The 23220-nt window shown below is 34.4% G+C and overlaps 3 protein-coding genes across 13 annotated transcripts; 2 read left to right on the top strand and 1 right to left on the bottom strand.

The window, feature by feature from the left end:
- Window positions 1-45: 45 nt before the first annotated feature.
- LOC18111125 (nicotinamidase 2) lies at window positions 46-1735 on the bottom strand. The gene has a single exon (XM_006389422.3). The coding sequence runs from the start codon at window positions 817-819 to the stop codon at window positions 214-216; it is 606 nt and encodes a 201-aa protein (XP_006389484.3). The 5' UTR covers window positions 820-1735; the 3' UTR covers window positions 46-213.
- Window positions 1736-3569: 1834 nt separating this feature from the next.
- Window positions 3570-13506, top strand: LOC18111122 (uncharacterized). 3 transcript variants are annotated; one of them, XM_024597630.2, is made up of 14 exons: window positions 3570-4005; window positions 6297-6416; window positions 7220-7273; window positions 7381-7482; window positions 9281-9364; window positions 9445-9563; window positions 9773-9874; window positions 10294-10410; window positions 11309-11374; window positions 11542-11608; window positions 11962-12015; window positions 12125-12214; window positions 12784-12825; window positions 12993-13506. In XM_024597630.2, exons 1-14 carry the CDS (start codon window positions 3988-3990, stop codon window positions 13110-13112), a joined length of 1155 nt encoding a protein of 384 aa, XP_024453398.2. In that variant the 5' UTR covers window positions 3570-3987; the 3' UTR covers window positions 13113-13506. The 3 variants fall into 3 exon arrangements, with proteins under 3 accessions (XP_024453398.2, XP_024453397.2, XP_052307451.1); XM_024597629.2 differs by lacking the exon at window positions 3570-4005 and adding an exon at window positions 4186-4836; XM_052451491.1 differs by lacking the exon at window positions 3570-4005 and having other exon boundaries at window positions 7167-7273.
- Window positions 13507-13659: 153 nt separating this feature from the next.
- LOC18111121 (pentatricopeptide repeat-containing protein At1g10270) lies at window positions 13660-19792 on the top strand. 9 transcript variants are annotated; one of them, XM_052451486.1, is made up of 8 exons: window positions 13665-14327; window positions 14447-15960; window positions 16177-16476; window positions 16718-17017; window positions 17260-17775; window positions 17950-17975; window positions 18009-18629; window positions 19376-19792. In XM_052451486.1, exons 1-8 carry the CDS (start codon window positions 13849-13851, stop codon window positions 19457-19459), a joined length of 3840 nt encoding a protein of 1279 aa, XP_052307446.1. In that variant the 5' UTR covers window positions 13665-13848; the 3' UTR covers window positions 19460-19792. The 9 variants fall into 9 exon arrangements, with proteins under 9 accessions (XP_052307450.1, XP_052307449.1, XP_052307443.1 ...); XM_052451485.1 differs by having other exon boundaries at window positions 17950-18015; window positions 18049-18629; XM_052451487.1 differs by having other exon boundaries at window positions 13666-14327; window positions 17950-18240; window positions 18307-18629.
- The last annotated feature ends 3428 nt before the right edge of the window (window positions 19793-23220 follow it).

Genomic DNA, 23220 nt, shown 5'->3' with positions numbered 1-23220 from the left:
TATTTATTTTAATCATAATTATTAATTTTCAGTTTTGACAAATCATGGCAAAAGAAACCTTAATTTATTTCTGCATAAAACACACAATCATGCATTCCATGTAAAAAGAAAAAGAAAAAGAAAAAGAAAAAGAAAAACTCAAATCCAAGAAAATAAATACAAACCAAATTGCGCTAAAGCACGCGATTAAATAGTAATTAATTTATATTTTATTTATTTACCCAAGAGCCCATCTTGAAGCCTGTCGCAGTCGACCAGATAAGCAAACCCGTATGCCAAGTTCTTCAACGTGGCCTCGTGCAGCTCCAAATCCGACGTGGCAGTCGCGTCGGTGGAGAAAAACACCCTGAACCCTTTCACAAACGCCTCACGCGCCGTCGTTTCGCAGCACAAGTTAGTCATCACACCCGTCACAATAACCTCCTTCACACCCATCTCCACCAGCCGCTCCTGCAACCCCGTGTTCTCGAACGCGCTGTAAGTGTTCTTCTCCACCACCTCGTTCTGTCCCGCGAGACGTCGGATCTCGGGCATGAGTTCTGCCTCCACCGTGCCATCAAGAACGAGGTCGTTGTCCCACCACTCCCCAAGCATGCCGTAGTCGGGGGGAGACTTGTGGTTGTGGCGAGTGAAGAGAACAGGGATGGAGGACCGTCTGCAGAGGTCTATGGTAGTAAGAAGTTGAGGTAGGATGGGATTGACCATGGAGGAGAAGTAGTTTTGAACGTCGATGACTAAAAGAAGAGAGGTTTTCGGGTCTGGGTTTCGGCTTCTTGTCTCATATTTCTTGTAAGATGATGCAGCAGCAGCAGCAGCCATTGAATTATTGAGGAGGAAGAAGAAGGGGTTTTCTCGTAATTATAGGACGAAAGAAAGAGGAGAAAGCATGGAAGCTCTTTCTAGCCCTAGGGCTTTCTGATATGATAAAAAAGAAAAACTTGATCGAGTTTGTTTTCCCACACAAAAGTTTTACTGTTAGAGCCAAAAAATAAAGCCAAAGGAACAAATTAAACACCAACCATCATCGCACAAGTGTTATTAAACTCAACCTGAGCTTGCTTTAGGCTAGATTATGTGTCGGGTCTGATTTTATAACTATTTCTGCAAAGATATATTTAATTAAAATTTATTATCAGAAAATAAGAATTATATTACCCATAATATACCACCATGAATCAAAATCTGAATTCTTTAGCCATCTTACAGTATAGTTCATGCCAGCATACAGAACACAACTCCAGTGCAAAACCAGCATCGTATGCTCCTGGTTCACATCATCATCGATATCATTACCATCAAAGACATGATCATGTCCCATGTGTGTCTGATCTTCAATCCAAGTAACGAAAGCAATCCTCACCCCATCTGCTGCATTTCATTTTCAAATTAAGAAAGCAGCATTCAATTTGTACGAAGAAGATGGATCCGCGGCCATTACTCAAACTGCCAAATCAAGCCCTCAAATTCTCTGCTAGCAACCTTTTCTCCTCCTCTAACACAATAATCAGACACCGGTATCAATGCCCCTTTTGTTGCCAAAGATGTAACTTGTAGCATACCTGTTCCACAAAGTGTGCGAGCTGTGTCTGAGCACTCAGAAACCCTTTGGATGGAAGCGTTAATTGATTTCGAAGGCCCAGCTGCAGGCATCCCCGCGAAGAAATGGCTTCTCAAGTATGGTAGAGCCCGAAGAGTGCGTATAAAGACATTCAAGTTGCTAACATGTCTGTCAGATGCAAAGTGCATGTTTCGTTCTAGGCATATCTCCTTAGCGATTGCTTCTTTCAGACACATATTCTGGTCTGATAAAAAAAGTTGTCTTTTACTAATTATTTAAGTTTTTTTCTTTTTTTTTTCTTTTGTTTTTTTAATTAATATAGGTGTCCGAGCCAGTTTGCGTACACCTCGACTAATCCCACGGCTCCGAAAGTTAATGACCATGTAAGCCTCCAGTAATCATTATATTAGCAATTACATATCTCGAACCTAAAATTACAGGGTGAATAAACCCCTTGATGTCAAGCTCTTACTATTAAACCACCTATAATAATATATATATATATATATATTTGTTGATTTGGTTGACAAAATATAATAATAAGCATATAAAATAAAATCTAACTCGAATTGAAAACAATATATGCTAATGGAAAATAAATAAATCAGATGTGTGTATGTGTGTGTGTGTATACTCTCGAGAAGAAGAAGAAATAGTTAAGCAAGTCTTAAAATTAAATCGGTATAGATTGGAGTATAAATGAGTAGAGAGAATTGAAATTAATTTTTTTATATTTGCAAAAAGATCTCAATATTATATTCAAACTTAATATCTCATGCATACATTTTATTCACACAATAAAAGAAAATCAGCATGGTTTTGAGAGTGGTTTTTCTCAATTTTAAATAAAACAAAATAATATTCAATTCTCTGTGAAGTTGTTTAGTTGTTTGACGTCTATTTTAAGTTGTTTAACTTAAAAAATTTTAAAGTGTTTTTTATGATTTTAATGTATTAATATTAAAATAAAAAAATTATTTTAATATATTTTTAATTTAAAATTATTTTTAAAAACATTATATAACACAATAACAAAAACTAACTCCTATGTATATAAAACATTCATAGCTAAAATGTAGCTTCATGTGAATTCCATAGTGAATTTACGTGTTTGAAAGTGTGGTTATGATTATTTTTAAAGTGTTTTTTACTTATAAATATATTAAAATAATATTTTTTATTTTTAAAAAATTATTTTTAATATCAGCGCTTTAAAATAATCGAAAAATACCAAAAAAACATTAATTTAAAATAAAAAAAATTTAAATTTTTTTAAAATACAAAAATAAACATGATTAATGATGCTCGTGGAGCTGAAAAGCTATACAATACACTTGATGTTGATTTATCATATTTTAATGGCTTAAAAACAGGTGTGGTTGAAATACTTGAAACTATTTGATATTTATAAAGACACCTTTTATTTTATTTTATTTTCATTTGTTATGATTATTGATTAATTAATTCAGTCATGATTAGTCCTAGCTCTTCAAGATTAAAATATTATAGGAATCTTCATTGTGCAATATTATATGATTTCATTAATTTTGGATAATTGGCATGCTAATGCTAATTAATATGAAGAAAAATCATATGGGCTTGGGCATGATTTCACCACAAGGCATTAATCATGACCCTATAAAAAATAATAAATAAAATTAAATGTTGCAAATCATAGAGCATCTTGGAGCAGATATAATAAAAATCTTACAATAACTATTACATATTATTAATACATGAAAGAAATAAATAAAAAAAATAATTTTTAAGTTGATTGATAGAGGTTTTATCAATTTTCTTTTAATAGTAGGATTAATATTTCCTCCTTTAAAGTCTTTTTTAGTGTATATTTAATAATATGGTACATAGTAATTTTTAAGAAATAATTTTATTTTTACTATTAACATATTAATATTATTAAGAAATATTTTAAAAAGTATTAATTTAATATATTTTCAGTGCACTTTCTCTCCTTTTCAAGAATAACTTATTTTAAGTTGGAGAACTAACTTATTGTAAGTTACACACTTCCCCACTCTCCCTACATTCTCTCCTCCCTCTCTAGCATGTCCGTGTTCTTGCCTTTTCCACAATCTGTGTCTCTCACCAAGTACTCTCTCTGCTCCTGTGTCCTACCTTGCTTTGGCTTAGCAATTATGGTGTCGTTCGTGGAAGGAAGATGTTAGGGAGTTTGACAAAATGTTTGTTTTTGGTGGGTTTTGGCTTCTTTTTGCCTTTTCTGCTTTACTTTCTCTCATCAACTTTCCTTGAGACTCTTAGCTTTACCCAACTACAGAGCTCTTCTTTTTCATGTTCATTTACATTTATCACCAAGAAATAAAAATAGGGTCTCCTCCTTTTCTTTCCATCTTTTCTGGGGCATCTTCTCTTTCTGACACCGCGCTGCTTCTCATTTTTGTTCCAGCAAAATGAAGGCTCTTAACTGTGTAAGCTCCTCTTTCTCTCACATGCATAGGCTGGTGGGTTTTGGGATGATTTCTGTGATCCTTTTCCTTTTCTTTTTCGTTTAAATTATTGAGCTTTAGTGGTTGTGAACTTGACTTGTTGCATTCTCTCTCTCTCTCTAAATATATCTTTTTATACGTTTATGTTTGTTTAAATGGGAAAGTATGACTTTTTCAAGTCTTTTCTTTCCCTTCTGTTTGATTGCCGAGGAAGAACCAGAGGAGCTTTCAAACTTTTGGGTCTCATCCTATGTGTTTTTCTGTTTTCTAGACTTAAAAATTGTAACTTTAGTTTGTGTTTGCATGAGAAACGTTCATCTTAGGATCCCTTGGAAAACGTTTCAAATTTTTATTCTCTTTTTGAAATCAAATTGAACTTTCAAGTTCAAAATTTATTTTATTGGCTTTCCAAATAATAATAATAATAATAAAACAAGACCTTGCTTTTATAGCCATAATTGAAGAGGTTTTGCTGGCAATCCTCTCTATCCCTTTAGTTTAGTGGAAGGAGTGGATGCTTGAATTCGAACATTTACTTACTTCACAGGACTTGTAATCTCATGAAGAGCTTTAAAGTGTTCGTTCATATGTTCAATTGTCTAAACTTTGTGCCATAACTGACTCGTGTGACAATTTCAAAATTTGACCAAAAGTTGTGGCCTTTAGCTGCTCAGTTTTCATCAGAAATAATTGAAATGATGATATTTGCAATACGGGTTTAAACTTTGGAAATCAGTTCTTTTCTACCTTGTCAAGATGAAGTTGTCTGTGACCTGTTTCTTACTTTCACCACCTGACCGTTTGTTTTACTTGGTAATAGTTCAAGATATGATTTTTTTTTTCCAACAGTGAATTCTTTGTTAATATTTCATGAGTGGTTGGTCTTTGTCTTGAGGATGGCTTTCTGAACGCTTTAAGTTGTTGATTGTTTGGTTATGAAGGAGGGCTTTTCTTTTCTTTCTACTTTCTATTTTCCGGCGGTGGCTAAATAGCATGGGAGATATTCAGAGGTCACCAGAACCTCAAGATGTTTCTATTGATTGTTTTGTGACAAGTAGTCTCAATCAGCACTGATTCTATTGATTTTTATATTTGGATGCTGATGTTATCCAGCGGGTATGGTTAAAGCAGTCAATTTTGTTTTGTTTTACTTTATCATAATTATGGTGGGATAAATGGAAATGGATGGACCCTTTTGTTTGGAAATTGAAACATCTTTTCTTTGACCTTTTGTTTGGTTGCTGAGAAAAAGAGGAGATGCAGAGAGAGTTAAAAATTTTGGTCTCTCAGGTTTATTATTTGTGATTTAAATGTGGAATTTTTATTACAGTGTTACTTTCTCTCTCTTATATCATGGTTGAGTGGAGAACATTTCAAGTTAGAGTTTCTATTGCTGTAGAACTTCATTTTTTATTTTTTTTGTTTCTTTACCTTAGTTTTAGCCAAAGTTGTTGCCGTTTATTATATTAAAAAGAAAAGGTAAGAGGTCATTGTTTTCAAATTGTCTTGGTGCTTGAATTGGGACTTATATTTTAATGATTGCACATAGGACTTGTTGTCTTTATTGAAGTTTAAAGAGTTATGTGTTCAATTCTCTGAACTTTTTCTATAACTGATTGTGAGACAATTTCAAATCTTGACAGAAATACGTAGCTATTCAGTTACGGGTGCAGTGTCTAGAAATTAAGCCACTGATTTAGAGTTTAGAACCACTGTTTCTCATTTGTTGCTAAAATGTTTGGTTGATGATGTGAAATTACATGTGATGTTTTCCTGAGACTAAGTTTTGGATTTGAAGTTATATGTCCTACTTGACATCAGCTCAAGATGTGATTTTTATTTTTCTTTCTGTGATTTACTTCATTATATATATCAGTGTTGGGAGTCAATGACTTGATGATTGCTTTCTTAAGTTGTCGACTATCTAGGTTTTATGTGGATTTTTTTTTCCCGGGTCATGACCAAATACCACGAGAGATATACAGAGGTCACTCAAACCTCAATATGATTTTGGTTGGTCTTGCTTCTTAATATTAGAGCTGGCTTGGTAGAATTTTGAGTATTGTATTGTTAGACTGTCCTCTAAGAAGCATATTGGTGAATGCATCAAACATGCCTGGAAGAGTGCTTATGATTATCAGACTTATAGAACTACTTTTTCATCAACTGAATCTTTGTTTTATGCACCTCTTTTCCTTTGCATGGACATTTACAGCCCTGCTCCCATGAAACAAAATGAGATTATAAGTTTTCATGTTCCATTACCTTCTCAGGCGTCTGCACCACCAGATCCTAAGAAAGGATCATGCCTCTGCAGTCTCCTCATTGCAGTTTCTATGATATGTAGCATTTACTTTGTTGGTTCTGCATTTGTTGGGAAGCAGTACAAGGAAGTAAGTATCTCTTATGGTGGTGTTTGTTAAAATTTACTTTTGTGAAATGATGGTGGCATGATCTTTTAAGAGGATTTTAATATTCTAGGGCAGAGCCTGAATGAGGTTTATTTACAAATAGAAGAATGATTTTATGTTAGCTTTGTTCTTGAAATTTTAAGTGTCTTTTCTTCTGAGTTTCTACCTTCATTTCATCACATACAAAGTCACTATTCAATTGATTCTTTTTAGAAGTTGATTTTGATTAGTGCTTTTAGTTAAGGCAGTCAATTTCTACATGACAGACTGTCCTTTAAATGAAGAGATAAAATTACGTAATGAAGAATGAAATGTTGGGATGAACAGAAACACTGGAAAATTAACCAAGGGGGATTTTCTGGTTATCTTGTCAATTTTTGTTTCTTTCATTTAATATGAAAGTTACTGGAAAATTAAGCAAGGGGTGTTTTCTGGGTATTCTAGCAATTGTTGTCTAGTTTATTTGAATTGGAAAGTTACTGCCATGAGGTTCAGAATTAATGGTGTTATGTACATTGAAAGCACCTGGGATATATTATTTTGGTATCGGAAAATCCAGGCTTGAACTGTGATCTTAAAATGAAATTGTATCTGATCCATTTGCAGACTAATGTAGTGTAATGTGTCTGCTCTAGTTGGAGACTAACCAAGCTGTAATAGACATAAAAGATTCAAGTGATTGAAATTTCACTAGCCTGTCCTTGATTTGTTTTGAACGTGTCAAATTTTTAGATGATCTAAAACATACTCACAAGATGATCTTCTACTGGTATTCATCCATGCAGAGACTGAATGCATGGAAATTGATTGAGGCGATGCAGAAATCTGATGAATGCAAGGTTTGTCTCTTTTAGAAAAAGTTTGAAATGAAAAGACATTTTAAAGACCTTAAAGTGGTTCATCAAGACTTGAATTTCTTTATGATTTCTATCTTTTTTCTGCTCAGGATCGTTGCAGGCCTTCTGGAAGTGCGGCATTGCCTCAAGGCATAGTTAACGAGAAATCTAACTATAAAATGCAGCCTTTATGGGGCCCTTCTTTGAACGATGTAAGTAAATTCAATTCTGATGCTCAATATATTTGAGAAGGAACATTAGGTTCGTCAGATTGGTTAGTGGGTGCAAGCAGGGGCGGAGCTAGAATAATTTGTTAGGGGGGGCCATAATTAATTAATAAAATAAAATATTTATTTTACTTTATGTACATGAGTTGTAAAAAAAACCTGTATAATTTTTTATTCAATAACTTACTATAAACATATAATGATCTTTGTATAAGGTAAAAGGTTCGAAGAAATACCAAATTGAGTCAAAGCAACAAAGTTAATTTCATCTTCATAATATATTCATCACTTTAATGTTGTTGGTCTTTATATCTATCAAATATAAACATACAAAGCATATAAGAAACATTAGCTAAAACGAAGCATTATTTATGTTCGATAAACTTTGAAATAAAGCAAAAAATAATAAAGAACTATTCTCACTAATCAACGCGGGTTCTTTGTAAACTGAGGCGCATTGGAGTTGCTCAACCATAACTTTAACATTACATATTGGAGTTGGTTCACTAGGCTGCGAGTTATCAATATTTTTTTGAAAAAAAAAATCAAATTCTTCTTATTTTGTTCATGGTTCAACCTAAAATCAAACATATATCGTGAGAAAAATTGATAATTTGATGATTCTGCTAAAAACAAAACATAAAAAAAAATCAAAGTATATCAAAACAAACCAATAAAATATATCTAATTAATTAACAAAAAACACTATACAAGAATTCAAAAACAATTGGTAAATTAGCAGATCTGAGAAAACAATGAAGCAAAAATGGTAGAATTATAAAAAAAACCTCATCAATATTAACAATCTCAAAACAAAATAAAAATAAATTTTAAATTTAAGTTACCTTTTTTGTTTGATGAAAATAAATAATTGATGGCTCTGCTTCAATCTTTTCGTTGAAAAATTTACTTATGATTTATATTTTTTTTTTGCCGGCTGCAGAATTTATTGCGTAAAATAATGATTTTATATTTAGAGGATTATATTAGGGCTACGTAAATTAATTTTAAAAAAATCAAATTGAAAAATCACACTTAATTACAGTAAAAAAACTCACCTTTGTAGAATAAAAAACCTCCTCCACACTTAATTACCTAATATATATATATATATATATATATATATATATATATATATATATATATATTACAGGGGCGGAATATTTTAGGGGGGGCCCGGGCCCCTGCTTGCCCCCCCTTCCTTCCGCCCCTGGGTGCAAGGAACCTCATCTTCATCAAAGTCTTTAAGTTCTGCAGGTCATTTATATGATAGTTTTCTAGCTCATAGCAATTACATTTGCATCACATTACTCAGAAGGGTAATGGTGTTGTTCCTTTACATGTGAAGCGTGATTTGGTAGACATTGAAGATCTAACATCGCATCATAGACCAGGGATAGGATAACATGAACTATTCTAAGTTTTATTAGTACACTGCAAAAACAAGCAATATGCTCCGTGTTGACTTACACTATCTTAAACCATAGTTAATTGTTTTTTTTTTCCTTTAAAAAAAAAGGGTTAGTCTGCTCTTTCAGACAAGATTTGACACATGAACTTGAGTACATATGGCATTCAAATATGAGGATATGGTCTTCATTAGATTGATTTGGAAATGTAGTCTTTGACTTAATTTGTAAAGTGGGTGTAGATTTAAAATCCAAATGAGTATTTTCTTCTAGTAATCCAACTAGACAGAATCAACTTTCAGAAATGGTTTCTTGTATTCCCTGATGGAAACCTTTCTCATCTTTCCTTATCAAGTATGGCAGTGTTTTTCCAGGACAATCCACAACCTTCAGCGAGCTTGCTAGCAATTGCAGTTGGAATAAAGCAAAAGGAAATAGTGGACCGAATTGTTACAAAGGTGGCTGCCAATCTTGATATATTGTTGGTGTTCAAATATTTAGTGCATATTTGTACTTGATATATATATTTTTCCTGCAGTTTCCTTTAAGTGATTTTGTTGTGATGCTTTTTCATTATGATGGTGTTGTGGACAAATGGAGAGATTTATCATGGAGTGACAGTGCCATCCATGTATCTGCAGTAAATCAAACAAAATGGTAAGCTTGATTCATCCCAAATTGATGTTTCCTTGAATCACGAATGGAATTGGTCATGTGCACACAGATTGGCACATATATGTTTATATGCATTTGCAGGACACACTGCCATGCATTTGTTCATGTTGATGTGCACGTGTCTATTTAAGTATTGTTTATACCATCTCATATCATCCATCCTTAGATGAACAGTTACTTTGATTGCACAGGTGGTTTGCCAAGCGTTTCCTGCATCCTGATATAGTTGCTGAATACAATTATATATTTCTTTGGGATGAAGACCTTGGAGTTGAGAATTTTAATCCAAGACGGTAAGCATTCTTGGAAATGAAAAGTGGTACTGTGTCTCCATTTTGTTTCCTAAAAAGGGTATCCCAATGTTTACTAACTACTACTTGGATGGCCATCTTCAATGGTCATGGTGCCCATGCTTTTTAACATACGAGTAAAATATTCACATCTAGTGAAATTCTCAAAAACAGTGAAAGCTCCTTGTCTGGATGCATTTTTCCTGTCGCGTATGTTATTTTCTTGTTGTAATGGAAAAGGAGTCTTTTCACTACTGAATGCCCTTGTTGACTTAGGTCAAACAAGTTAAACATCTTAAATACCAAGTGATATAAGCTGACGAGCACTTCTATTTTCTTCTTTTCCTTTTTGAATAGGACTACAAATGGTTTTGTGGATTGTGATTTCATGAAAAGTATCGCACATGTTGAATTCATTGCAGATATCTGTCAATTGTTAAAGAGGAGGGACTAGAAGTATCACAGCCAGCACTTGATCCTGCTAGATCTACCATTCATAATCCAATTACTACACGTACAAGGAACTCCAGGGCGCACAGGTTTGTGTAAATTAGAATAAATTCCTTTCTGGAATGATTTAAATGGTTGCACTGATCATTCTAGCTACTGTATGCCATCAAATTCTGTCAAGCAGATGAAGAGCATTGCAATGGAGTTTACTTGGATACGAACATTTTAATAAAATTCTTCTTGGCATCTTTGTTTGTGAAGAGCTTTTATTGTTACTATCCAAGACCTTCAAGAACACTCAAAGCTGAAATTACTAAGAATGTAAAAGTATTACGGGTTGAATCAAACACAAATTTTGCTTGAACCAATCCAATTCTGTTTCAGCTACCTACTTTTCTAGGTTATCCAGTAATCAACCATTGTGAATTTGTGGTAATGAAGGTGACTCTTCAGATGTGAAGTATTTCTTCTCTTCTTAAAATTTCTCCCTTCTGTTTGGGCTGTTCTTTTCCCTGGTCAGATTGTTTTAAATAATTGGAATATCTGTAAAGGTGCAGTCATTTAATCTTCTAATGCTTACTTCTACCTGTCTATGAGAATTCAAAATAATAGGTCCAAGGCTCTTTAAGGTTTAGGAGCATGCCAACACTGAAAATTATTCCAGGGTGTTGTAGGAATTAGAGAATCATCATAATCTGTTTGGCTCAGCTTCATCATGCAGACTGACAATTCTGACTCCATTGTGCTTTTAGCAATGAAGTCTATTTTCTTCGCATTGTGATGGCTTTACGTATGTGTGCATCATGAATCCATAGGATATTTATCAAAGAAGGGAGCCTAGGCTTCTAGAAGAGAAGTCCTTGTAATCTGTGGTTGTTATTATTGTACTGTATGATTGTCCAGTATAGATGCTTTTCATTTCAGGAAATTAGTTGTGGATGGTGGATAGACTTCTATCTTAACTCTTTTAGGTTGATTTTTCAACAGGAAAATATTGAAGCTCAAAGGCAACGGAAGGTGTTATAACAATAGCACTTTACCTCCGTGCACAGGGTAAATCTTAAATAATGACCAACTCTGTAGTTTGTAATTGCAATATCATTATAATTGTGAATTTTGTTGCAGAAGAGTAGCCTTTTTGTTGGAAAAAGATTTTTTTTAATTGAACAAGAAGAAGTACACAGTGTTTATGTTGAAAAAAAAAAAACCTTTCTATGCAGATGGGTGGAAATGATGGCACCTGTCTTCTCAAAGGCAGCTTGGCGATGTACATGGTACATGATCCAGGTATCAAACCTTTGAATGATTGAATCTTTTCCATATCATGACAATGATGGGTGTGTTTGTGGCACTCAACCAAATTGTGAACTTCAGTAGTTAACAACCTACAACAAATTGAAATCTTGACCACTTTGTCTCAGTAAGAAGAGGTATATTGCTAATTAGATTGAATGGATCCAAATAGAAGGATGGTGTTCTTTATTTCTTAATCATTATGTTAGAGTAGAGTGCTTGCCCTTTAAATTTACATCCCATGCTTGGCTTGGCTGTGGAATTAATCACAATTTACTTTTGTGCTTTACAGATCAAGTAGTACCTAGCTGCTCCATCACCTCTAATTTGCTTTTTATTCTTTGCAGAATGACTTGATTCATGCGTGGGGCCTGGATAGAAAACTTGGTCATTGTGCACAAGTAACCCTTTAATTCCTATTCATTTTGTGATTCCCTTGGTTTTACTGCTTGTCAACAAAAAAAAAGGATCTTTTTGTTTGGCTATGGTAGTGATGTTTCTAGTTCTTAGGGTGACTGGACAAAAAATGTTGGCGTGGTTGATGCTGAGTATGTAGTTCATCTTGGTCTTTCGACCCTTGGCGTCTTTAATGGAAGTGAGGCAAGTATTTCTTATATTCCTTATGATAGCATAATTGTAGGAGTGCGATGCTATAACTGCTCATTCTTTCTTCTTGTTCTCTTCGTTCTTGGATTAATTAGCAAAGGCTAGTCTATTCTTACAAACTCTTGTGGTTTGCCTGTTGCTGCCTGTATTAGTTAGACCTTTGTGTGGTTTAAAGCCTCCTTTGATGCCATGCTTTGGTGTGTTGTAATGTTGGTACATGAAATTATGTTACATGAAACAAACATCATCGAATTCATCCAAAACAAGATTATAAATATTACATGAATAAAACATCATAGCAATCACCAGATCGATAGGCTGGATAATCTGCTGCAATGATTTTGAACAAACCAGGATTTTCCATTGCACTGTACTATGAAGTTCATACTGTTAAATTGTGATGCCCAGGTTCATTTTTCTTACAAGTAATGCCCAAGTTCATTTTTCTTGCAAATGTTACTTTGGAAACACAGTAGCTTAATGGAGTCATCTGAACTTTCTGTAATGACACACCAGGATTCTTTTCCAGTAAATAATGGTTGTTCATGTCTTGTATATTGCAGGTACTACTGTCCGAGTCCAAGGAAGTTGATAAAAGACCCCAAGTATGCTGTTTTTTTTTGCCTTGTTTTATTTAGTAGATTCGGTTTCTTTTTGTTCAAATGAACTGCAGATCTTGCAAACTTAACTCTTCTCCTCCTCAATCTCTGTACTCATTATATACTTTACTTACCTTAAACCATTTTGGTTGGTGTGCCATTGTCTTGTGCAGGTGAGGACACAGTCATATGTTGAGATGAACATCTTCCACAAGAGATGGGAAGATGCGGTGAATGAGGACAGATGTTGGGTTGATCCATATCAACAGTTTGCCAACCAAACCAGATACTGAACTGTGTTTATCAAGTGAATGTTAATGCTGACACATTTTCTTGGCGAGGCAAGAAGATCTCTGAACAGCCAAGTCTCAGGCGGATCAAAGTCATGTGATTGATGATTGGAAGGAACGGGGCGAATGTTTCGCAAGCCAGCATTGAAAGAGATTATTGCAGTGTTATGATTCTTTGGTCTTTATCTTCCCCAGCTAAAAAAGAAATGGGAGATGCACCCATTGTGTCAGTTGCTGGTTTCCATAGATAGGGGTCTGATTCTTTAAATGGTGTACATACAGTTGGTTTTGGAGACTCTTACAGATTTGGTTTTGAAAGGAGTGGTTCTGGACAGCTTTCTTGATGTATCTTGAGAATAATTTTTGATTTATTGAAATCTGTTTTCTTATTATTCAAGCTTCTGTTCATCAAACTGTGTTACACCCGGTTTTTTCACGTGGTCATGTTGTATTAAAAATGATTTTAAAAAATATATTATTTTAATATATTTTTAAATAAAAATTATTTTAAAAAATAATCCCTATTACCAATATATATATATATATATATTAGAACAACAACCAAACACAGCCTAAATGACACCGTCAGCTGTTTCATTTCTAGGGGTTGATGTTAAATCCTCACTACAGGGTTTAAGCCTTAAACCCTCTTCTCTTCTGCTTCGCACCCACATCTCCCTAGTCTCTGTCACCAGTGACCCATCACCACCGCCACTTCCTCCTTCAAAAACACTAAAAGATGTCCCTCTATCTCCTCCTCCTCCTCCGCCGCTCCTCCGCCACTTTAACAATCAACAATCACCCTCTAATCCGTGCTCTTCACCACCTCAGTCTTTCTCCCCTCGTTCATACCCCAAACCTTAGCCCTCCAATCTCGACCTCCCCACTCCTTCCACCGTCCCGCACATTCGCCTTCTCCTCCGCCGAAGAAGCCGCAGCAGATCGTAGGAAAAGAAGGCGTCGTCTCCGAATCGACCCTCCATTCCAAGCAATGCAAAGCAACCCTCCCCCTCCTGACCCCAACGCTCCTCGCCTCCCTGACTCCACAAACGCATTAACTGGCCATCGCCTTAATCTCCACAATCGGGTCCAATCCCTAATCCGCGCTTATGATCTCGACACTGCTTCCCTTGTCGCTCGCAATTCTGTTTATTCCCGAACTCGCCCCACTGTTTTTACTTGCAATGCCATCATAGCTGCTATGTATCGCGCGAAAAGGTATATTCTTTGATACAGAGTAAGCTAAATTATAGATTGTGGGCATTTCTGTTTTCTGTGAGTTATTGTTGTGAATGTAATTTGTGATGTTTAATGATTGTATTGTGATTGATATGCAGATATGATGATGCAGTTTCGCTATTTAAATTCTTTTTTGAAAAACATAATATAGTGCCTAATGTTGTTTCTTACAATAATTTGATCAATGCGCATTGTGATGAGGGAAAAGTTGATTTGGGGCTTGAGATTTATAGGCGTATAATTGAGACAGCTCTGTTTTCACCATCGTCAGTGACCTATAGGCATTTGACTAAAGGGTTGATTGATGCTGGGAGGATTGAGGATGCCGTTGCTTTGTTGAGGGAGATGTTGGCTAAAGGGCATGGTGCAGATTCGCTAGTTTATAATAATGTTATCAAAGGGTTTTTGGAGTTGGGGAACTTGGAGAAGGCTAATGAGTTTTTCGATGAGTTGAAAGAGAGGTGCTTGGTTTATGATGGAGTGATTAATGCCACGTTTATGGATTGGTGGTTTAAGCAAGGGAAGGATAAGGAGGCTATGGGAAGTTACAAGTCGTGGCAGGATAAAAATTTTAAGGTGGTGCCTGCTACTTGTAATACCATTTTGGAGGTTTTGGTTAGATATGGGAAGAAAGAGGCTGCTTGTGCTTTGTTTGAGCATATGCTGGATAATCATACCCCACCGACTCAACAAGCCGTAAACTCTGATACTTTTAATATAATGGTGAATGAGTGCTTCAAGGAAGCAGGGTTTGAGGAGGCAATTCATACATTTAAAAAGGCGGGGACAAAGTCAGGGTCTAAGCCTTTTCAAATGGATGTTGCGGGGTACAACAATATTATCGCAAGATTTTGCGAGAATGGGATGATGGAGCACGCGGAGGAGTTTTTTGCAGCATTGTTGGCCAAGTGCTTGACCCCTGATGTCGTGACTTTTAGGACTTTAATTGATGCATATTTAAAGAGGGAAGAGATTGATGATGTTTTGAGAACGCTCAATAAAATGGCAGATGCTGGTTTGAGAGTTGTGGCAAGCTTTGGGACTAGGGTATTTGGTGAGTTGATTAAGAATGGCAAGGAAGTGGAGTCTGCAGAGATTTTGACCAAAATGGGAAACAAAGATCCTAAACCAGACTCCTCAATCTATGATGTCGTGGTTCGAGGGCTTTGTAGTGCTGGGGAATTAGATGCAAGCAAGGATATGCTGGACCAAATGATTAAATACGGTGTTGGTATTCCACCTGCATTGAAGGAATTCTTAATTGAGGTTTTTGGAAATGCTGGACGGGCTAGTGAGATTAAGAGTGTTTTGGATGAAAGTAAGTGGATTAACATTTCAAGACCTGCTTATGCAAGACAGCCTCGAAGTCAACATGAAACTGCTCAAATGGCAAGTGGGCAGCCATTAGGGCCTTCGCCAATGATGGGAAGATCAGTTTCAAGTGAACCTCAGATTGCAAGACCACAGTCCTTCGGTGTCCATCCAATGTCAAGACAAACAGAATTAGGATCTCCTCAGATGACAGGGCAGCTATCACTAGGATCTCATAATAAGCAACAGCCATCAGAATTCCTTCATATGGATCAACAACATCCATTGAGACCTTATCAAGGTAGTGGTTATCCAATCGAAGCTTTAAATGTTATTTTACTATGATCAGTTTTTTTTTTTTTCCTTTAAATGTTATTTTGCGTTCTACTTTACTTTATTCTGTTTTTCTTCAAATGTTTATAATAATTAACTTTTTTAAGTTGTAATTCTTTTGTTTTCTTTAAATCTCATTGAATCCTGTTTCTTTAATCATTTATACGGGCAACTACAATGGCAGGGCAACAATCTTCATGGTCTTCTCAACATGAACCTGCTCAAATGGCAAGTGGGCAGCCATTAGGGCCTTCTCCAATGACACGAAGATCAGTTTCAAGTGAACCTCAGATTGCAAGATCAGAGTCTTTTTGTGTCCATCCAATGTCAGGACAGACACAATTAGGATCTCCTCAGATGATAGGGCGGCAGTCACTAGGATCTCATAATAGGCAACAGCCATCAGAATTCCATAATATGGATCAGAAACATCCATCAGGATTCCATAATATGGACCAGCAACATCCATTGAGACCTTATCAAGGTAGTGATTATCCAATCAAAGCTTTACTTCAATGATCAGTTTTTTTTTTACTACAAGGGATGGGTCTTTTTTTATCGTGTGTGTGTGTATATATATATGCGTTTTACTTTTTTCTGTTTTTCTTTAAATGCTTATAATAATTAACTTTTTTAAAGTTGTAATTCTTTTGTTTTCTTTAAATCTCATTGAATCGTGTTCATTCTGTTTCTTTAATCATTGATTTGGGCAACTACAATGGCAGGGCAACAATCTTCATGGTCTTCTCAACATGAACCTGCTCAAATGGAAAGTGGGCAGCCATTAGGGCCTTCTCCAATGACAGGAAGATCAGTTTCAAGTGAGCCTCAGATTGCAAGATCACAGTCCTTTGGTGTCCATCCAATGTCAGGACAGACACAATTAGGATCTCCTCAGATGACAGGGCAGCCATCACTAGGATCTCATAATAGGCAACAGCCATCAGAATTCCATAATATGGATAAGAAACTTCTATCAGGATTACATAATATGGATCAGCAACATCCGTTGAGACCTTATCAAGGTAATGGTTATCCAATCAAAGCCTTAACTTCTATGATCAGTTTTTTTTTTTTTTTGTTATTTTACTACAAGCAGTGAATCTTTTTTATCACGTGTGCATATATATATATAGGCATTCTACTTTATTCTGATTTTCTTTAAATGTTTATAATAATTAATTTTTTAAAAATTGTAACTCTTTTGTTTTCTTTCAATCTCATTGAATCGTGTTCATTCTGTTTCTTTAATCATTGATATGGGCAGATACAACAGCAGGACAACAATCTTCATGGTCTTCTCAACATGAACCTGCTCAAATGGCAAGTGGGCAGCCATTAGGGCCTTCTCCGATGACAGGAAGATCAGTTTCAAGTGAACCTCAGATTGCCAGATCACAGTCTTTTGGTGTCCATCCATTGTCAGGTCAGACACAATTAGGATCTCCTCAGATGACAGGGCAGCCGTCAATAGGATCTCATAATAGGCAACAGCCATCAGAATTCCTTAATATGGATCAGAAACATCCATTGGGATTACATAATATGGATCCTCCGATGACAGGAAGATCAGTTTCAAGTGAATCTCAGATTGCCAGATCACAGTCCTTTGGTGTCCATCCAATGTCAAGACAAGCACATTTAGGATCTCCTCAGATGACAGGGCAGCCTTCACTAGGATCTCATAATAGGGAACAGCCATCAGAATTCCATAACATGGACCAGATACATCCATCGGGATTACATGATATGGATTGGCAACCTCCATTGAGACCTTATCAAGGTAGTGATTATCCAATTGAAGCTTTAACTTCTATGAATCTACTTTATTCTGTTTTTCTTTAAATGTTTATAATAATAACTTTTTTTAAGTTGTAATTCTTTTGTCTTCTTTAAATCTCATTGAATCCTGTTCATTCTGTTCTTTAATCATTGATATGGGCAACTACAATGACAGGGCAACAATCTACATGGTCATCCCAAACAATAGGCCAGCATCCGTCGCGGTCATTCCAAGCAGCAGGCCAGCATCCGTCACAGTCTTCTCAAGCAGCAGGCCAGCATCCGTCATGGTCTTCTCAGACAGGACAGCATCCGTTATGGTCTTCTAAGACTGGACAGCATCCGTCATGGTCCTCTCACACAGGAGAGCAGCAGCCGTCATGGTCCTCTCAAACAGGAGGTCAGCAGCAATCACAGTCCTCTCAAAGTAGGGGACAGCAGGCATCATGGTCATTTCAAGCAGCAGGCCAGCATCTGTCACGGTCTTCTCAAGCAGCAGGCCAGCATCTGTCACGGTCTTCTCAAGCAGCAGGCCAGCATCCGTCATGGTCTTCTCAGACAGGACAGCATCCGTCATGGTCCTCTCACACAGGAGAGCAGCAGGCATCATGGTCCTCTCAAAGTAGGGTACAACAGGCATCATGGTCCAGTAATATGGAACAGCAGCCATCAGGAACCTCGCATGTGATTGAAAGCCATCCAAATGAATCTCCAGAGATGTCAGGACAGGTACCATTTGAATCCTCAAAGAATGGAGGTCAATATTCTTATGGATCACCTGCAGTGGTCAGACACCATCCTGCAGGATCCTCTCAGATCGTTGGACAACACGAATGGCAAGACAACCAGCAGCTGGTAACTGCTTGAATCCTTGCTATGCAATCCTCTTTGCTCATTGTTCTATTTTGGTTCTGACAGAAAATTCTAAACCATCGTTGTTGCTGAGTAGATTTTGCTCATTTGAGGGAAAGGTATACCTCCCTTATTTGTACCAAGATCCTTCGACAAGACCCTGGAAAAGGATTTAGTAGTTAAATTGATACTTTTAGACGGCCTCCCTCTAGCGTCAATTATCCATCTGAAAAGGAATTACAGATGGATTTGATTTTCCTTCGTGTGCTTCCCTAACAAAATCCAAACTTCCCAAAAAGTAATTATCTCAAAACTATGTACAAATAGCAAGATAAGCAGTTAAAACATTGAGCTAATTCATCTTCCCAAAAAGTAATTATCTCAAAACTATGTACAAATAGCAAGATAAGCAGTTAAAACATTGAGCTAATTCATTTCAGTACACTTTTTTTTTAATGTATTCCTCTTACATTTGGTTCATTTATCTCTGTCATTTGATTTTCATTGACCATGTTTATAAATATTGCATACAGAATGGTGTATCTACATTTTTTTTTTCTGTAGAAGTTTTATATAATTCAACATTCACTTCAGAATCTGGAAGTGTAGATGTACATGTTTAGATTCATTTAGGTGTTGTGGAAAGTGACTTTATAAATTGGCCGAGCTGTTCTTTTGAGTTTCCTGGACATGTAGATTGTATTCCCATACTCTCCTAATATGTGGTTATGGTTATTGTTCTGTACCAGCCAAATGGACCTCCAGACATGGCTGAAGAGTATTCGTCAGCAGCCCTTGAATGGCAACACAGCCACCGGCAGGCAGCAGCATGACTCTCGGGCATAAATTGACTCGATAAAATGCCTGGTTCTCTCAGGTTTTGATTTTGAGTTGGGCCAGTAATGCGTTATAACCAGAGTATCTCTGGTTTGTAGTTTCACTTGCAAGCATAAATGGTAGAAGGGCCACTGTTAGTCTAGGAAAATGAAATGGTTAATGCATCAGTATTGTACGATGAACAATTCTTCATATTTATTAAAGATGTCCCATTGATTTGTAAATGTTAGCGCATTGTCTTTCCATGTAAATCTACTGGACTAATGTAAATTTCCAGGTCATTTGTGTGGCCACTGATATACCAAAGAATTTTGAATCCATTTCATTAATTCATGGAATCGTGCATTTTTCTAATTCTGGTTTCTTACAGTTGTATGTGGGATCATTGGAACAAGATTCAAATACCAGTATATCCATTATCAATACTGCGAAGAAAGGAGAAACAAAATCAGTACTGCATGACCTTTGCGGCCATTTTAAGCAAGGGATCCAAAGCACTTGGAGCAAGCTTCCGAGCGAAGAGGTAACAAAGAAATATCATCTCTGAGTTGTAAGAACATGGTGCCCCATGATTCCTGATGGAGTTCATCAAACTTTCTGTAATGTTACATTTACTCAATAAAAAACATTTTGAGTAAATTTTTTGAGGTTACATTTACTCAATAAAACCATGTTATCAACATTAACATTCATCATATATTCAAAAACATTTTGAGATTACATTTACTCAATAAAAAAACAATGTCTCACCCGTAATGGTAATGTAACACTAGCCTTTTAACTAGTTTTACTCTAAATAATTTTTTTTCTAAAAAGTAATCTTTGGACTAGATTATTTGGGTTAATTATGCATTGTGAATTATTTTTCCATCTAATTTTAAATTTAAATGGAACTAAATTAACTTTGTGATTTTCAGTACCAATCATTCTCTTTATCCCATTGACACCTAGGCAGGGGCGGAACTAAAAGGGGGTAAGCAGGGGCTCGAGCCCCTGCAAAACGCCCCTGCAAAATATTTTATAATTTTTTTTAAGTATTTAAATATAACAAGTAATGGGCTTTCTAATAATAAATTATTATTTCACTAGTTATTCTTGAATTTAAAATTATCTCTCCATATAAATAAATAAATAAAATAACATTTTGAATTTAATTACTTTTCTTTACTGTTCCTGTATCTTTCTTCTCTAGAGTCCTAACCAAAAAATATAATAACACAAAGCAATGCGTAAAGATTAAAACAAAGCTGCCAATTAATTCATTATTCATCAAAACAAGATAATTAGTGACCCAAATTTAAAATCTTTTGTTTTTTCATGTTTGTTAAGAATTTAACGAGGTTTATATATATATAATTATGCTATTTTTTCTTTTTTTCTAGATCTACTAGTTTTACCATTTTTTTTATTTCTTATTACAGTGAATATCGTTTTTTTTTAATAAATTGGATATATTTTATGGGTTAATTTCAATTACACTTGAATTTTTTTATGTTTTGTTTTTAGCAGAGTCGTCAAAATTATCAATATTTTTTCACATGTACCTTACTATCACTAGGTCCAATATACAATTAGACACAGTCTTTCTAGCCAAATTGAGTTCTTTGAAGAGCACATACCCAGCTTTAATTCAGTGTAATTGTTTTTTAAAAAAACCCAATAATCCCATTTTTTATGTTAGATTTGCTTTTATATATCAGTTTTTTTTTTTAATATGTTAATTTTGCTTTTATACCCTAATTTGCTTTACATGTAAAAAATTATACTGCACTTAGGCATCCCCATTTCCTCTTGAGCACTCAACATATGTAAGTTTCGGTATGCATGCAATCCTCTTTATCATCTTTCCCTCTTTAGCATCTCAGTACGTACCTTCTTTATCATGGTTGATGCTGCCTATGCAATTTGTTTACATTTTCTTTCATGTTCTAAGATTAGATTAATTAGCTAAGCAATTTGTTAATTATATTTTTGTTTTATGTTAATCAAGTCACGATCTTCCATTCAAAAAACAAAGAAGAAGAAAAAAAAAGAGAAATAATTCCTGTTCATTGATATGAAAAAAAAATAATTAAATTTGAGATCGAATTCTTTTTAAATTATATTGTTGTCGTTAATATTAAAATATTAGATTTCTCTTCATGTAATTAAGGAGTAAAAGCTAGCAATTAGAACCTTAACTAGGGGAAAACCTATCTATAATTTTAGGTTAATAGATTAAAAAAAGCCAATTGATCTAAACAATTAATTAAGAATATGTGCTACTAATTAACAATATTATTAGACTTTATAACATAATTTATTCAAAAATGTAACACAATAATAGCGAGATGAATGACTAAATTTGATATAAATAATTGAATGAACACCAAGATTTGTTTTCCGACAACAATCATATTTTCAAATTAAAATATTCATCAATTAAAATTAAATTTAAATATCAAATTTAATGATCTTAACACATCTGCTTTTAGATGATTAAAAAAAAAACATGTTTCACGTCGAATAAGGTGCATGCCTAAAAGCTTCCTTCCTGCAGTATTATCTGTAATTAATTTAATGGAGGAAGAAAAGAATAAAGTAAAGTAGTGAATAAAAAAATTAAAAACCAAATAAGAAAGAAAGAAAGAAAAAAAGGATAGAAATTAAAGATAGAGAAACAAAATTCACAAATATTTTTAATATTAATAAATTAAAATCATCTATAAAAACAAAACAAAAATCAAATTAATATCTTTTTAAATAAAAAATATTTTGAAAAGAGTAGGTTATAACACAAAAATAAATACTCGGACCTACATATTCTAGATTTTTCTCACTCAAAAATTTATTCTCAAAAACTTGGGGAAGTGATACACAAATATTTACCATAAACATAATTAATTCATAACGTGCAAAAATATGTATGAAGAGGAATTATTCTTTTCTTTAATTTATTTTCTTTTTTTTATTATTGATTCAAAGAAGTATACAATATTTAGCTTTTACCACAAAAGTCAAGGACTTGTGCAGTACGTAACAATGATGAATATTATATGTATCCTTTTGTGAGATAATAAATAATATTCTTCCTTAAATCTTAATATATCGGAACAAATAACTATTAATAATTAATAAATAGAAAAACTAAAAGAAAATGGTGTTTTATTTTTTCATCGACCATTTATTTATCATTTTATTCAATAGTATTTAGAAATTCCTGATTGATATGGGGTTTTATTGACAAAAGTATGATTTTTTTTTAAAAAATCTTAGTCCGTATAATATAATTTTATTTCCATCCTTATTTTTTTTCTTTTCTTTTTATTAAGTTTAAGATTTATTTTTTCAGGCTTTTATACAAATTAAATCTTTAGGAAGCATGGAATTTAAAACACAAGTAGTGCCATATAATTAATATAATATATATGTAATTTAATTTACCAAAATGCCTTGTCTGTAGGGTGGCCGCAAGCCAAGCCTTCGAACTAGTTAAATCCTTGATAAATCATCTAAGTAGGTGGTTAAGAATGTAATCTTGAATTCTTGTAATTTTTAATATTAATAATTATTAAAAATTTATTTGGTTGTTAATTTCATGATCTATAAAGATTAATCGAAATATACACAAATTAGCTCGAATACTTCATACAAATAAAAAAAAATATTTAAGCTCGTTCCTAGACAACCAGATTAAAAATTATGACTTTATGTTATGCTATCTGTATAATTTATTGATGAAAAATCTCATCTAACTGTGATAAATTCCAGTTCAAAT

This window comes from Populus trichocarpa, chromosome 3 (assembly GCF_000002775.5).
Source record: "Populus trichocarpa isolate Nisqually-1 chromosome 3, P.trichocarpa_v4.1, whole genome shotgun sequence".
NCBI lineage: Eukaryota > Viridiplantae > Streptophyta > Magnoliopsida > Malpighiales > Salicaceae > Populus > Populus trichocarpa.
The sequence above is the reverse complement of the archived record's forward strand: the minus strand, read 5'-3'. Positions and strand labels throughout refer to the sequence as shown.